This window comes from Heloderma suspectum, chromosome 1 (assembly GCF_057233095.1).
Source record: "Heloderma suspectum isolate Gila_16-S chromosome 1, 16-S_ref, whole genome shotgun sequence".
In the NCBI taxonomy this organism is placed as follows: domain Eukaryota; kingdom Metazoa; phylum Chordata; class Lepidosauria; order Squamata; family Helodermatidae; genus Heloderma; species Heloderma suspectum.
The window spans coordinates 307,504,083-307,520,061 of record NC_139458.1 but is presented as its reverse complement, the minus strand read 5'-3'; the positions used below and the strand labels follow the sequence as shown (position 1 = coordinate 307,520,061).

Here is a 15,979-nt window from a genome sequence, read left to right as displayed (position 1 = left end):
ATATTCTCCAGGTTGGTGTGAGGAAGGCATCCCACAATGGGTTAGATTCCCCTATTGCCCAAGAAAAGCAGGGACCCACGTGACTGAGATTTAAACACTCTATCAGTCCAAAGCTCCTCCTAGCCAGTTCATCCCTGCTTTTCGCCCAGGGCAGAGGTAATTCTCATCTCCTATCTCAAGCCTATACTTCTCTCTCTTTCTAAAATTTCTTAAACTCTTTATCTCTTCAGTTTTTTTCTCTCACAACCAGCCTTTATTTATTCACCGTCCCTTACAAACAAACAAGTTTCTGGTCTTTCTCTGTATGGCTTGCCTATCCCGACCAAAGCCTGAAAAGAAAACAAAAACAATGACTCATATGAGAGTCCTTACGGAGCCATCAGCAGGCAAAAGGTGGATCGGCCAGGATGCTCAGGGAGATATCCAGGCTGAGGCTGAGGGAGTGGGGGCTGGCGGGGGCACTGCAGGCCACCCTCTCCACTCGGAACAGGAGGAGGAAGTAATGGAGCAGCAAAGGCTAGATGCTCCAACAACGTCAAGAGTGAGATCGAATTCATTTTTGTTCTTTTCCCCCACGCAGAGGATTCCCACCAAACAAAGCAGGTGGCCATTTTAAGTTGCAGTTTCGATTCCCATTTGAAAAAGGGAAGCCCCTCCTCCCTCCACCTCCTCCATTGCTCAGATGGGGAACAATGAGATAGCCCCACCACCACCACCAACACCTATCACAAGCATGGCTCGATTAGATAAATCAATCTTACCCCAGATCAGGAAGGCAGTACTGGGCAATCTGACTGCCCATTTACTAAACAAACCCTGAGATCAAGCCATTCTGTAAAATGCACCAGAAGTTTGCATACTTCTGAGTCTTCCTCCTCTCTTTCTCCACACTTAGAAAACAAAAATAAAAAATGGAAATAAGATTTCAAAATCAAAACAGCCTGTCCCTACCCATAATCTGCACTCATCAGTTGGGTCTGAAATCCTTCTCATGCCAGTTGTTACATTCTCACATCCTAGCCAGAACAAACAGCACAACAGCAAAGCTCACATAACGTTTCAAAGGGGTACCAAATCCCGCTCCTTCCACCTGGAGGCCCAGAGCATGCTGTTATGGGCCAAGAGAGCTTAGCCTCCATATCAGCCCAACACATCAAAGGGACTCTGAACAATACAGTAGACTAAGTCAACATCAAATAGAACCGCAGGAATGGAGCCTATATCCAGCAGTCTTCCAGGAACTCTACACCACTTTGGCCCTCCTATGCTGGACCTGTTTGTACCCAGACATAACCACAAGCTGCCAAGGTTTCTGTCCAGATTCCAGTCTTGCAGATCCAAAGGAATAGATGCAGTGTACATCAACTGGCCGAAAGAAAGGCTCTACACGTTCCCTCTAATCCCCCTGCTAGCCAGAGTTCTGCAGAAAATCAGAAAGGAACAAATGGCCATAGTCCTAGTAGTCCCCTCTTCTGGCTGCGACAACCCTGCTTCTCCAAAATCCTAGCCCTAGCAGTGCCAGGACCATGGTTCCAGCCCCAGAAGTCAGACCTCTTGTCTCAGGGACCAGTACTCCACCTAGACCCAAATTGGCTAAAAATAGCCACCTGGCTGCTAAAAGGTCCATCTACTTAACCTTGGGCTATTCTGAGTATGTCATATGCACCCTCCTGGCATCCTGCATGGACTCCCCCCCCCCCCCCGAATCTACTAAACCTGGAAGACCTGCAGATGGAGTGAAAAGGAAAAACTTCATCCACGGGCAGTAGGCATCAAGGAACTCCTAGCCTTTCTCCAGAAAGGCCTCTAGAAGGGCTTGTACCCAGGCACCCTCCGCAGACAAACATCAGGCCTGTCATCAGTCCTTTCCAAGCTGGGTAGGCAGCCACTAAGTTCACGCCCTCACATTAAAAGATTCCTCTGTGGAGCAGCTGTCAAGAGTCCTCCCACAGTCCATAGGTTGCCTTCCTGGAGTCTACAAGTTGTACTTTCTGCAGTGACTAAGCCTAAACCTCCCTTTGAGCCAATTAGATCTATCCCACTGTGAATTCTGTCACAAAAAGTTATTTTCTTTGTTGCCATCGTGTCTGCTCACGGAATCTCAGAGTATCTGCCATCTCAGAAAAGGCCTCATCACCTTCCATAGGGATTCCATCATCCTTTGAACAGGATCCCTAAGGTCAGCACACTCTTCCATAGTCACAGGAGCTTATTTTGCCCTCTTTCTGCCTTAAACCTTCTCACTCACAGGTGAAGGCCTGGCACAAGCTCAATGTCTGCAGAGCTATTAAAGTTTACTTAAGAAGGACAGAGTCCTTTCAAAAATCTGACTCGCAATTAGTTTCCTTTCATCCTGTTGTTATGGGCAAGAAGGTTGCCAGATCTACTTTAGCTAGGTGGTTGAAAGCATGCATTTTTTCAGCCTACGAGGCTTCACGCCTCCACAAGCTGTTAGGAGACGACAGCCCACTCCACTAGGGCACCAGCCATATCAGCTGCCTCAAGTACTAATGCTCCCCTGGCAGAAATCTGCAAGGCGGACAAGTCCTAATTCCTTCATAAGGTATTACAAAATAAACACATGTGCCTCAGCGGAGGCCTCCTTTAGGAGGAGAGTTCCCCATCAGGTAGTAGAACTACAATAGACTCGGCATCCCCCCCCCCCCCCCCAATAAGGGTTTTAGCTTTAGCATGTCCCATTGTGGGATGCCTTCCTCACACCAACCTGGAGAATGGAACATTGGTACTTACCGATAAGGTTCCTTCTGGGCCGGTGTGTGGAAGGCATCCCAACCACACCCTGCAACACCCACTGAGTCTATTTGCATAGGTAATCAGGCTGCTCTTCTCTGCACTTGGCTGGCCAGGCCTTCTCCTAAGGATCCTCAAAATGTATGTCTATGTATTTACTAATAAACTATCTGCTCGTCTGTGGTCCTTCCTTACCTACGATACAAAGAGATGTTTTCTTCCTCAATTTCTGAGCTTTAGCCATGGACGGAACTGGCTAGGAGGAGCTTTGGACTGATAGAATGTTTAAAACTCAGTCGTGTGGGTCCCTGCTTTTCCTCGGTGACAGGGGGAGCTAGCCCATCATGGGATGCCTGCTGCACACCAACTCAGAAGAAACCTTCTCGGTAAGTACCAATGTTTCATTCCCCAGATAGCCAGATTTGGCTCTGGGATCCCTCCAGTCGCTGATCCCTACTTCATACTTGGTTTTTCTTCTTTCAGGTTTACAGATTCCCGGTTCCAGTGTGTCATGTTGCATAGGCAACTCGTGGCTCTCAAAGACCTGCTTCCAGTAGAACTGCAAGAGGATTATCTCCGGAACTGTGACAAGGTTTTCTCCAAGGAGCCTGTGGCTTTTCAGTACCTTTGCAAAGTACTCAGGGATGTTGCTGCTTGGGACTTATTGCCAGAACAGATTCTCTGCCTCTGGCTGACTTGTTTGCAGCAGTTCTTTGGGCAGGAAGGAGGACCCCAGAACCTGCCTGAAACAGCTCAGCGAGGCAGTATCTGGGTCAGTCTAGGTCTGCTGCAGGTTCACCTGTGGCTTCCACAGACTCGGTTTGATCCTGCGGTGAAAAGGGAATACAAACTCAAGTATGCAGAGGAAGAGGTGAGCGCATGGAACGAATGCGTGTTTCTTTGTCTTATATTGAATAGGATTTATAAATGACATTGTCATTTCAAAGTGCCAAATAGCTACTAAACTGTAGCAACAGGTTATATGAATAAATGAGTGAGTGGCAAGGCAGTGTAGATGTTTGCCATCCTATGAAAAGAAAAGAACACAGTATTTCATATGAAAAATAAACTGCAGTTAGCATTTAGTAAGGGTAGAAGACCTTACTCATTTTGCAGAACAGTAGATAAGCTTATACATGGGTAGTCAAGTAAAACCCTATCACAGCAATAAAGATATACACAAATATGCAAATAAAACACTTACAAATAGATAATCTTGAAAGCGTGGGAACTTCTCCCCATCATAGAATATGCAAGCAGAGCAAGGGTCCCTGCAGCTCAGTATTCTGCTTACAAGAGTGACCAGCCAGATGCCTCTGGGGAGCTTAATGGGCAAGGTATTAAGGCATCGCCTCTCCTGTTTGTCCCCATCCTCTGGTATTTAAAAATATATACTGCTTCTACACTTGGAGGTTCCATTTGCCTGTCATGACTAAATAGACTTGCTGCCTTGTTGAATGCTTGCAACAGACGGAATTTTCTGTAGATTCTTAGTACACCAGAACAGAGTTTTTTCCCATTGGAATGATGGCAGAATATGATTTTGAATCAAACCTGCATGTTTTTTTTCTGATGCTTTCAGTTGCACCATCTGGAATGTGAATGGAAAACACACAATCTGTCAACTCAGTTACAAACAGGGAAAGATCTCGAAGATGAAACTATTGGCAGTCATGGTCACCCTCACATCAGGTAACTTTGAGATTCAGTGTGGATCGAGACACCTTAGGAAGTTTTTAATGCTTACTTTCTTGTTTCACAGTTTGAAAGGCTGGCTGTCAATGGTCAGAGTAGTCCTGTGGGCCATGGGATCAAATCCCTGTTTGAGTCAGGGCCTTAGGTAATTACAGTCAACACCAGGGTTCTTGTTGTGTTGCTCTTCTCAGTTTGCCACCAGTGTGCTGAAATAATGTGGGGGAGAGTGTTTGTGTGAGAACAGGTATATTACTCTGTTTTGGTTCCCATCCAGTTTATGCATTAGATCAAAGCAGTGATCTTTACAGTTTTTTTCATCAGGGGCCACTTCAGCTGCAGTCACCACTGCTGAGGCCACTTGACAGCCTTTTCTGGGCTGGGGGCTCTTTCCTTCCTGGGGAATCCCCCAGTAGGCAAATTCTGACAGGCGCACTTGGTATTTTGGATTGGGATGGATCTTTCTCTCATCAGGAAGTGCTCGGCTCCTCTCAGTGCTGCAAAATTTCCGAGCAAAGTTTCCTTGCTCTTCTGCCCACACATTCAATTTCCCCTCCAGCGCCTGTGCAGTGCACCACTGGTCACATTGTTCTTTGCTGTTCTGGTCCTCTCCCACCACCTAATTGGCAGATCGCTCCTGCATTCTCTTCTCCCTGGCCCCCAGCCACCTTACAGCTGACAAGGGGCAGGTCTCCTGGCTCCCCACTCCTAAAGCTTCCTCCAGTAGCCAGGTCACAGCAGACAGCCCAAGACTAAAGCAAACAACAAGGCAAACCTAGGGAAGCCCCTGCTGAGAGTGAGCAGCTATTGCAAAGAGAGAGTGAATAAGAGAGAGAGAGGCGGAGAGCCGCACTTGAGGTAATTTGGAGCCTCCAGTGGCCCTTGGGCCTTTCCATGAAGAACATTGAATCAAAGCAAGCATTTACTTTTTTTCATAGAGCACTATAGGGACTTGCTTGAGTTCCTAATCCCCCCCCCCCCCAAAGTATAGAAATTAGAGGGGTGGCACTTAATTTTCATAATGGCAGATAAATAATGTATTTGCTTTTGAGGTGTTTTCAGTAGTACCTTTGAAACCATAATTGATGAGCTGACCTTTTAAAGTGATGAAACTTATCCTCTCTCAGGATGTTACGCCAAAGGATCCAGAAGCTGAAGGAACAAATTGTCAGCCTTAGCCAAAAGCAAGCCTTTAGGCCAGAGGCTCCTTCGTATGAGGCCTTATATCAGGAAGTTCACCAGTATGCCAGCAGCATTGCTCAGACTTCAAAAGTCCAGGATCTCGTGACACGCCTTCTGCAGTTCCTCCACGCGGACAAGTCCCAGTCTCTCCAGGTGGTACAAAATGTGCTCAACGAGGAATCTGTCTGGCAGCAGTCACACCATCAGTTCAGGAAACATTTGGCAGAGAACTACGCTGCCTTCCCTGATGCAGTTACTCCTTTGCAAGCTGCCATTTTGCAGGTGCAGCATGGCCTGCGTCTTGTGGCTTCTGAAGTCCATAGAACAGCATTCAGCAGTTTTGTCAGTCCAGCCAAACTCGGCACCCTTGTTGCTTCTCTGCTGTCGTTCCCTTCCATTAGTGGCACCTTTCCCAGTTACCTTTCCCATGCAGACACTTTGTGCTCTGTGAACTCTCTGAACGTGCTTCATGGCCTTAAGAGGTTATCTCTGAAATACTCCGCTGAAGATTGTGACAGAGAGCAGAGAATGTGCCTTACCCAGGAGCAGCTGCTAGTGAATGCTTTATTGTATCTCCATTGCCATGTGCTGTCCAAGGGAGAACTTGACCATAAATCTCTGCAGCTGTTTAGACATTTGTGTCAGGTATGGTGTTCTAACTTTAAAGTGTATTTATAGGGTTATAGTTTTGGAGCCCTGGAAGGGCGTTTTTTTCCTTCCTTTTCCCTGTATCTCTCAGGGAAATTTTGGGAAGTTACGTTAAATTTAAGTTAGATGCATTTGGCAAATGAAAGCTGACAATTTAAGAACAGTTGCTCTAATGTTTTAATGTATGTATTAATTTATTAAAACATTGCTTTTCTGGTTGCACAAAGCAGTTTGCAATGGATAATTTTTAAAATAAACATAAACAACATCCAGAAAATCCTATAATCAAAACTAAACAGCCACAGAAAACTGCAACCAAACCCAACTTAAAATAAGCCTTGAAGCCATAAGGCGGGGGGAGTGGGGGAGTGTTTCAGAGCAGTCAGCACTACTCTAAGCTATCACTGTTCTTGCCACAAAGATGGCACAAACAACTAAGCCTGCTGACTTGACTTCAAAATAGGAATGGGCTCATGCTCACCTTGTGTCTAACACAAGACATATGTGGAATTGGTAGGCATGAGTCTGTTGGAGTTTCTGAGATCAAGCGGTTGTTTTTTATTTCTTAGGTAATTATAAATGAGTGGGACGAACAGGAACGCCAGGCCCAGGAAGAGGAGGAACAAAAGAACAGTCTTTATAGATATAAGACCAGGAGCCATGGAAGTGGCCTCACTGAAGAGGAGGAGGAAGAGAGAGAGTTCAGGAAGAAATTTCCTCTTCATGAGAAGGTAGACAACTACTGCTTTAAATGAAAATTGTGTGTGGGGTTCATTCTGGGGGCGGTTGTGGGGTGGGGGAGAACCATTTACAGATTTGGAAAAATTATGGATATGAATAGCTTGACACCTGGGAAGTAGAGTGTATGGGATATGGACAGAAACTATATGTCTGGAGCCTAGGTTCATATTTCTGATCCGTCTTCAAGAAGTTGTTAGGTGTCATTATCAGTTCTTCATTCGTAAAAGGAGAACATTAGCAACGTACAAGGTGGTGATGAGCACTGACAGTGTAAAGACTGCAAAAGCAATTTGCACATCTGGGGAAAGTCTTTTTTAATCGAGATCTGAACAGTAAATAGAGGAATACATAAGGACAGGAATACCATGTTATAAAACAGAGTGAGGGAGACTGGTAACAGAGTTGAGTTTGGCTTGCTTTCTGTTGTGATGTTATAGGCATTTTTGTTGGTCACCAATTATGGTAAAAATTGTTAGAGAGTGTGGGAGATGGGAAATCACAACCGAGAGGATTGGAAGGAGGAGTAAAATGTATTCATATTATAAATGCTTATAACATGTAAGATTACTGTACAAATGATACATTTGTGCAAATGCTTGGGTTTGGATTCAGATCTGCATTACATTACTAAAACTTTAGGGAGCATTTTAATTAGTAAATGTTAATACGTTTCTAGTTAACCTGGTTGAACCCTTTCGTTGTTAACAATGGAACACTATCCATTAGAGATTCATGCAGTTCTTATGGGTTTTTTTTGTTGTTGTTATTGTCACCTTCCCTCCACTTAACTTCACTCTACTGTTTTGTTTGGTACTTGAAGTTAAGAGGCAAAAGTCTGTTCTTCGTATAGACGGCATAAGGAAGATTCCTAATGCAGTATAGACTAGATAATACCGCCCCCCCCAATGCTCTGGCAAATTTTGTAATCATTTACTGACTAGTGCCACTGCAAAACTTGCTACAAGGAGAGGTGAACACTTTTAGCTTCCAACCTTGTGCTATGTTGAGCACAAATGTGGTCTTACAAGCCCTCAGAGGTTCAGTGAAGCAGGGTGTGTGGCAGCCTTTGGCTCACTAGATGACCTGAGATTACATACAGCTGGCTCCGTGTGTTGACCTGGTTCACACATAACAACAACCTATGGTTTAAACAACCCATGGTTGTCATGCGCATGCCTCCCCCACACTTGCCACTTTTGCTTTTACTCATCTACCCACAGTTGGCTCCTTTGTAGGTTGTTGAGTGTGATGTCTAAACCCAGACCAATGGGTTGTTTAGTCCCAGTGGTTAACCTGTGGTTTGTTGTTGGGTTAACTGCTGGGTTGCTAAGCTCCTAAAAAAACCCCTTGGTCTGGGTTTGGATGTCACGCTCAACAACCTATGAAGGAGCCTATCATGGGTTGTTGAGTAAAAGTAGAAGTGGCTGGCGTGCTGCAGGCCATACACACACTCTCTCTCCTGCTCATCCCCAACAGCCCATGGTTTGTTTAACCCATGGGCTGTCATTACATGGAACAGGCTCTAGAGTTTACACACAGTAAGCAGCCACGTGGTTCTACTTGCCACTCTCATTCCTTGCAAGCATGTCCTTTGAAATCTGTAAACTTTGCTTCTGATCGTGAAATACAGTGCCATAAGTTGCCACTGAACAGCTCTTTAAATATGATTTACAGGATTTTGAAGACATTACAGCTCAGGCAAGCCTTGAGGGAAAAACAGAAGATGGTTTAGAAAATGAAGTGGTCCCTGAAAAACCTTTCCTTTCCCATCACTCAATGAAAGCAGTAATGAAGGTTCATCAGCAGCTATGCCTTTGCTTTGCACGATCCTTGTGGTATCAGCAAAACCTCTCCTCCCATCAGGCAAAGCATCATTTGAGTGCATTTCTTTCCTGTTATCAGACTGGTGTTTCGCTGGTGACTCACTTCTATCCTTTGATTGGTAAGGCATTTCTTCTGTATATTCAGGTATGCTGTGTTTCAGTGGCTTGCTTATCTTCTCCCTTCAGGGAGCACATTGATTTGTCTACCCCCAGTGCACAGCAGAAGATTCTACATTTCACACAAGTTTGTGTGGGGCCTTACAGTCACTTGTATAAACTGAGAGCGGGCCTAGAACATAATACAACACTGCCATCTGCACATTGTAGGGGGAGATCAGTGGTAATGGGAAAGCTGTCCTTCAGGTAACTTATCCACTATTACTAGTCTTCTCATTGAGGAACCCCAGATAAGCTTTAAAGCAACCATAGTTTGAAAAAATCTCCCACCACCCAGGACAAAAACAAATATTTATTTGTTTATTTGTTTATTTATTTATTAAATTTATTAATCGCCCATCTGGCTGGTCACCCAGCCACTCTGGGCGATGTACAACCCACCATAAAACAATTTAAAACAATAAAATTTTACCATAAATTTTTTTTTTAAAATACCCTAGCCCACCCCAAATGCCTGCCTGAACAACCACGTTTTTAATGCACGACGGAAGCTCATTAAAGAGGGGGCATGACGGAGTTCCCTAGGGAGGGAGTTCCACAGAGTGGGGGCCACCACAGAGAAGGCCCTCTCCCTCGTCCCCACCAGTCTAGCTGTCCTGGCTGATGGGACAGAGAGAAGGTCATCCGAGGCTGATCTTGTTAAGCGGCCTGTCTGGTGTTGCTGGAGGCGCTCCTTGAGATAGGCTGGAGCCTATCTTAAAATAGTCACCTGCTTCCAAATAGATGATGATGATGATGATTACTACTACTACTATTATTATTAATATTTCTATACCGCCCAGTAGCCAAAGCTCTCTGGGTGGTTTACAAAGATTAAAAACATTTTAAAAATGCAGTATACAGAGATTAAAAAACACATACATAAAAAACACATGAACAGACAGTATACATAAAAGAAACATATCTAAAACAACTTCAAACAAACAATCTCAAAAAAACCCACAGCCACATCCATGAGACATTCCAGGATCGATTAAAATTTATCATATGCTGCCAAATGCCTGGGAGAAGAGAAAGGTCTTAACCTGGCGCCGAAAGGATAACAATGTTGCTGCCAGGCGGGCCTCGTCAGGGAGATCATAGAGTACCAGAGCATAGACAACTGAAGCCAAATAGATAATACATTCCAGTGGGAATGTAACACATTTAGTTTTGCTCTTTGAGAACAAAAGTCTAGACAGCACTAAAAACACAATAAAACAGAACAAAACAAAGATGTCTTGGATAATTGGCTGGATGTGCCTGATCTTGTCTGATCTTGGAAGCTAAGCAGGGTCAGCCCTGGTTAGTACTTGGATGGGAGATCGCCTAGGAATCAGGCTTCCTGTATTGAGCAGGGGGTCTTGTAGGCCCCTTCCAACCCTGTGATTCTATGATTCGAACTTTGCCAACATCAAGGGGAAAGATGGTCAGCTGTTGTGATCTTGTTGGTTTGCTACATGGATAGTATAGGCAGAAAGGCATGCTAGGTTGATCCTGAATTCTGTAGGATAAGGATGGGCTGTCACAGCTGCAAGGTACAATGCATTTGCTTCCCTCAGAGCTTGCTCTTCCCCTGTCCTCTTTTTCTCTGTCTTCTCCACCCCCTCCCAAAACTTAGGTTGTGAAATGAATGATGATATTCACGGCAGCCAACTTCTAGCTAGCACGATTATGCAGAATACACTTTTTGAAGAAGGATCTTCGGAGCTTACCCTACAGATTGAATGGCCATATGACTTTTATCACCATCCTAATATTCAGCAAGTACGACAGTGTCAGCATGTGCTTGAAAACTTCACTAAAGAAGTGAAAGCACTATTGCAAGAATGGCCTGAACACCCTGCACTTACTCAGGTAAGAGGTGGCCACAGCCCAGACTTTTAGAGATTTAAAATGGTATGTACATGTATGCATCAACCATGTATGTTAAGTGCTAGTTAAATAACCAACATGTTGAATGCTGATCAAATAACCAGTCATATGGTCCCCATATAAGACTTAAGCTGGGCAATACCTTTCACACAGCCAAACATACTACCAGTTGCATGTATCTGATAGTATGGCCAGACATACTATCTTAGCAAATGAAAAATCAGTTGTAAAGATAAATGCTACTATAGGCAGATTGCATTGCAAGCCCCTATCTTTCGGAAGTTACAGGTATCTTACTTTGTGGCGTTAATTAGTTCTAAGCTTTGGCAAGTGAAAACCAGAAACATAACAGTCTTTTCATTTTACAGCTCTTGGTTGTGATGAACAGGATCTGTAGTTTTCCGCTGTCCAGTCCCCTCTCGAAGATCCTGAATGGCCTGGAAATTCTTTTGGCCAAATCTCAGGTCAGAAGTGTGTTTGTGAGTGTGTGTTACAAACCTAACTCAACCAACTTTTGGAATTCACCTAGTAGGAAGTGGTATAGGAAGCGGCAACATTTACTAATAAAACTAATTCTGTTGCTATGTAAAAAAAAAATAGTGTGTCGCATAAAGGTGATCATGTTTGAAATTTCAGGTATAGCTAATGGGCATGAAAGGACTTTTCATCATTTTGCTCTAATGTATATTGTTTTGCAGTTTGTTTTTGTTTGAAAGACATACCTTCCTTTTCTAGGATTGGGAGGAGAACGCTAGTCAAGCCGTGTCTCTGAGGAAGCATCTTGATCTGGTCACTCAGCTGATTATCCAGTGGCGTAAACTAGAGCTGAAGTAAGTACTGCTAACTCTCACTATCTTGAGTATTCACAAATGATTGTTATTGGGGGATGATCCAAAGCAGTACACTTAGAATATATTTTTTTCTTGCATTGTCAGTTGTTGGTCAGTCAGTCTGGACAATACAATGAAACATCACACAGAAAAATCTATGAAACAATGGCTTTCAGTCTATCAGATGATTGAGAAATATAGGCAAGAACAGAGAGAGAAGCAAACTGAAGGTAACTGTTTCTAATACCATTGTAGAAAAAAGGCAAGCTGTTAATACAAGCCTATCTTAAAGCAATAAGAAGCACACACAACCAAGGATTTGTGTCTCTATGACCTCATAGAGATTAATGTTGTATGCGTCTACTCCATAGTATATGATCCATATCTGCATGGAGATATTCACAAGTCTGACATTGTTATATTGCACCCCCAGTTTGAGTAATTTCAAGCTTCCCGCACAGCCTTCCCCAACCTGGTGCCCTCTGGATGTTTTGGACCTCAACTTCCATCAGTCCCAACCTATGGCAAATGGTCAGGGATTATGGGAGTTGTACCCCCAAACATCTGAGGGAATCATGTTGGGGAGGACTGGCCCAAGTATATGTTAGGATGGCTACGAACAGTCCTATGGCCCAGTTTGGAGATAGTGGGCAGTGTCAAATGTTGCTGATGCAACCCCTGAAACAAGTCGAAACAGGTCAGTTGAGCTTCCTTCTCAAATGTCGGCTGACCTGCCCCTTTTTGGAAACGAGCATTTCCACTTGTTTCTGGCTGCTCCAGGAACCAATAGCTTCATGTTGCGCTAGAAGTGGGTCCTGCTAGAGCACTGGATGGGTGGGATACTGCCCAAGATTGCTGGTTTCATAAATCATGGTTTATGAAGCCTGGATTGAACATTGGACCCTTGCTTGCTCCTTCCTTTTCTTCCTTCTTCAGCACAGATATCCTGGCTTGTTCTAATCTAGGGTTCCTCATTACATCCAAAACTGGGCCCTCTTAAAACAAGGCAATGAGGGAGGGGTGCATCAGCAAAACAATCCCAGCTTCATAAATCCTGATGTATGAAGCAGGCAACATTACATCCTAACCGGGCTGTGTTTGTTGTGATCTCTGCACAGCCTTTTCCTTATAGTGGAAAGAACTGGTAGTATTTGGGAAGCTATGGATTTAGATGTATAGTATGCCTTATGTATAGTATCCCCTCTCTCCATGTTTTATCAAACCAGGGTTCTTGTTTAAGTAGTCCTCTTGACCACTATTAAGACAGAGGTGGGAGAGCTTGCGTCAGGCGGGGAGGCTGGATTCCAGTTCCTTAACTGTAGGTTAGAGGGAGTCTGCATTACATTTGCATTGAGTCTCAAAGAACAGGTTTTTAGGGTGGCACAAGTTGCTCCTTTTGATGTCAAAATTAAACCATTTGAATGATGCATCTTCTCATCCTCTCCTGCCCCTATCACCCTCACAATTCCAAATTCACTGGATTTGGCAGAAGTGAATTTAACAGCAGTGGTCAATACACTTCAGGCTTTCATAGAAGGAGCCACGTTGGGGGAATTTCACACTCGACTCCAAATGCTTTTGGAATTCCACTGTCACGTTTTGCTGATACCACAAGTGGAAGGAAATGGTAGGTACTGATTGTAAATGGGCTAAAGCTCTTCTTATCTCCTTGGTTGGGGCTAGGCAGTGTTTTACATACAGGCCTCATGTAGCACAGCAACTACTCACTCTTCTGTTCCCCCCCCCTTTTGGGGGGGAAGATTCATTGCCAGCCACAGCCATTCATTTATTTTTGAGTTACTCAGGAATCATTGGTGGATAAAATCCAAATGTTACCATGTTTTGCACTGGTGTGACATCATGTCATTAAGGCAGGAGTAAGCAAGCTTTTGGGGCTGTGGGCACATTTAGCAATTTGAGAAACTGTCCTGGGTGCCACCACAAAATAGCTCCCATGGGAGGTGTGGCAAAGGACAAGTAACCTGCCCCAAAGACTTACAAAGCAGAGGTTGGTGCTGAGCCCCAACACACTAAACACCTTTGAACCCAGAGTTTTCAAATAGCTTTTTCACAGCAATCCCAGCTGCCAGTAAGAAAATGTGTTAATTAAAAAAAAACATAGTGCCTTGGCTAGTGCCAAGAAAGGTGCCCAGGAGCACACTGGTGCCCACCCGCACCACGTTTTCTACCCCCCTGCATGAAGGTATACTCGAGTGATGTTACACAATGGCCCTTTTCCCCCATGAAATGACATCACCTTCAGCCCTGCCTACCACTTGGAATGTGGCTTCTGAGAGCTTCTCTGAAATGGAATTTGGTCCTATTTTAGATAGTCAGACTATCTCCCTGTTTGGCCCCAGCCAGTAGTCTGGACACTGGGGAGCTCTCCACTCGGTTCACTAGACAGCCTTTCCCAACCTAGGTTCCTCCAGATGTTTTCTACAACAACTCCCATCAGCCCTAGGGAGCCTGGCCAATGGCCAGGGATGAGAGGGACTGTAGTTGAAAACATCTGGAGGGACCTAGATTGGGGAAGTCTGCACTGGAGGCAGGATTCTTTACTAGAAGAAGATTTGGGGCAGTCTCAGCTTCTATACTCTAGCTAGCCTTTAACTGGATCAATTCAGACATTATGTTAAACCATGACATGTGCTGGTTATAGTTTAGAGCCCACACTATGGTTTGAGCTTCCAACAGCCAAACCTACTTAGAGCTGCTTATCTGCTTTTGTTCTCTGTTTGCTCAGCACTGAAGTTCATAGGTTCATACACATCTCCATGGTGTAGCAGCCTCTGGAGGCAGAGTTACAGCTATAACTACAGCTTGTCACTTCAGATGTGCTGTTCTATAGTTAGCACAAGCCATGATTTGCAGCTCCACTTCACATCGTGATTTCTGATTCTGATTTGCTTGGCCAGTCATAGATCATGGATTGTCAGTCCTGACATCATGCCAAATCATAATTCAGCTTCCTCAACCATGGTTTTGGATGATGTCTGAATTGAGCTACATTGTCTGTTGCTGTTCTAGGCTGGCATCCATACTTTTTCGTTCTGTGCTCCCTATTCCAATTCAAAATGCTCCATACCTAGAAAAGCCATTTCATCAAGGAGCTCTCCTAACTGTTTAGGATTAGTCCTAAGCATTTATATGTTGTTTTAGTTTGTTACTAATGTTTATTGCCTTAGAGAGAGAGTGCCAAGTTGAACTTAGTGGCTTTATTTGCACAGCAAATTGCAAATACTGGAAATAGTTTTATCTGGAGAGGCATAATCATACTGTTCGGTGCTGACATTGCTTCCCCATTAGTGTATTGCAAGTGTTTGAATTATTACTGCTAGTATTTAATAGGGCTGAGATGTTTGTTTTTGCAGTGAACGGTGACTTTCCAGGGAGTGCAGTGCTTTCTCTGAAAGAGAAGCAGGGGAGAAAAACCACCTTTTACTGCAAAATTGCAATGTGATATGTAGAAACTGGTACTTCCTCTATCTTTCCAAAAGAGAGGGTGGATTTTTCCCTGCATAGTGCTGGAGATGAGATTAACACTTTTTTGCCCCTGTTTGGATGCCATGCATCTGAAAAATTTCCCAAAGGGGGGTCCTTTTTTAATGGATGGGCAATGAACTGATTTTTGACGAGGGGGCTCCCATCTCAGTTCAGGACAACTTATTAATAATCCCTAACGGACAGATATGCCTCTAGTGTTGAAAGGGAGGAAACAGTTATGAATAATTATATTTTTACTTCTTTCAGACATGCTGTGCAATGTCTTATGGAATCTATACAATTATTATAAGCAGTTTTCAGAGTGTGTCCATGCCAAATTGACAGAACTTCGGCATCCTATAGAAAAAGAACTAAAGGTGAGAATAAGATTTATTGATGTAATAACTGTCTCCTAGTCCCTGGCAGTTGGAGGTAAAGCCAGTTCAAACAGTACTGTGGTTCTGTTATTTTAGACTCTCAAATTAATGGTCTTATTGGGGGAGGGGAGGGGGCTCTTTTAGATGGTGATGTGTGTTACTTCAAAATGTGGTAATCCAGCCCTTTTGTGTTTGGGGGGCCCTGGACTTACTTATTTATGTATTTATTGCAATTATTTATATCCCACCTTTCAGGATAAAAAAATCCTTGCAAGCCTGCTTGCAAGTAAGAGAACAATAGCTTAATGAAAGCCACTGTAAACAATATTTAAAATAACTGATAAGGATGCATCCCACAAGGCAGTTGATGGTAGACAGCCCTGTGGAGGAAGGGTGGGACAGTCCAGCTGTAGCAGGG

General features: G+C 44.0%; 1 protein-coding gene across 2 annotated transcripts in view; it reads left to right on the top strand.

Annotated features, from left to right (window-relative positions):
• The window catches only part of MDN1 (midasin AAA ATPase 1), a 159,079-nt gene that overhangs the window by 99,104 nt on the left and 43,996 nt on the right, over positions 1–15,979 (top strand). For both annotated transcript variants that reach the window (XM_084827091.1, XM_084827090.1), the window contains exons 61-71: positions 3,235–3,622; positions 4,334–4,443; positions 5,571–6,270; positions 6,843–7,004; positions 8,689–8,956; positions 10,615–10,850; positions 11,237–11,332; positions 11,604–11,698; positions 11,804–11,928; positions 13,188–13,325; positions 15,452–15,561. In XM_084827091.1, the coding sequence (XP_084683217.1) occupies positions 3,235–3,622; positions 4,334–4,443; positions 5,571–6,270; positions 6,843–7,004; positions 8,689–8,956; positions 10,615–10,850; positions 11,237–11,332; positions 11,604–11,698; positions 11,804–11,928; positions 13,188–13,325; positions 15,452–15,561 (2,428 nt within the window). The remainder of the gene's footprint in view (positions 1–3,234; positions 3,623–4,333; positions 4,444–5,570; positions 6,271–6,842; positions 7,005–8,688; positions 8,957–10,614; positions 10,851–11,236; positions 11,333–11,603; positions 11,699–11,803; positions 11,929–13,187; positions 13,326–15,451; positions 15,562–15,979) is intronic.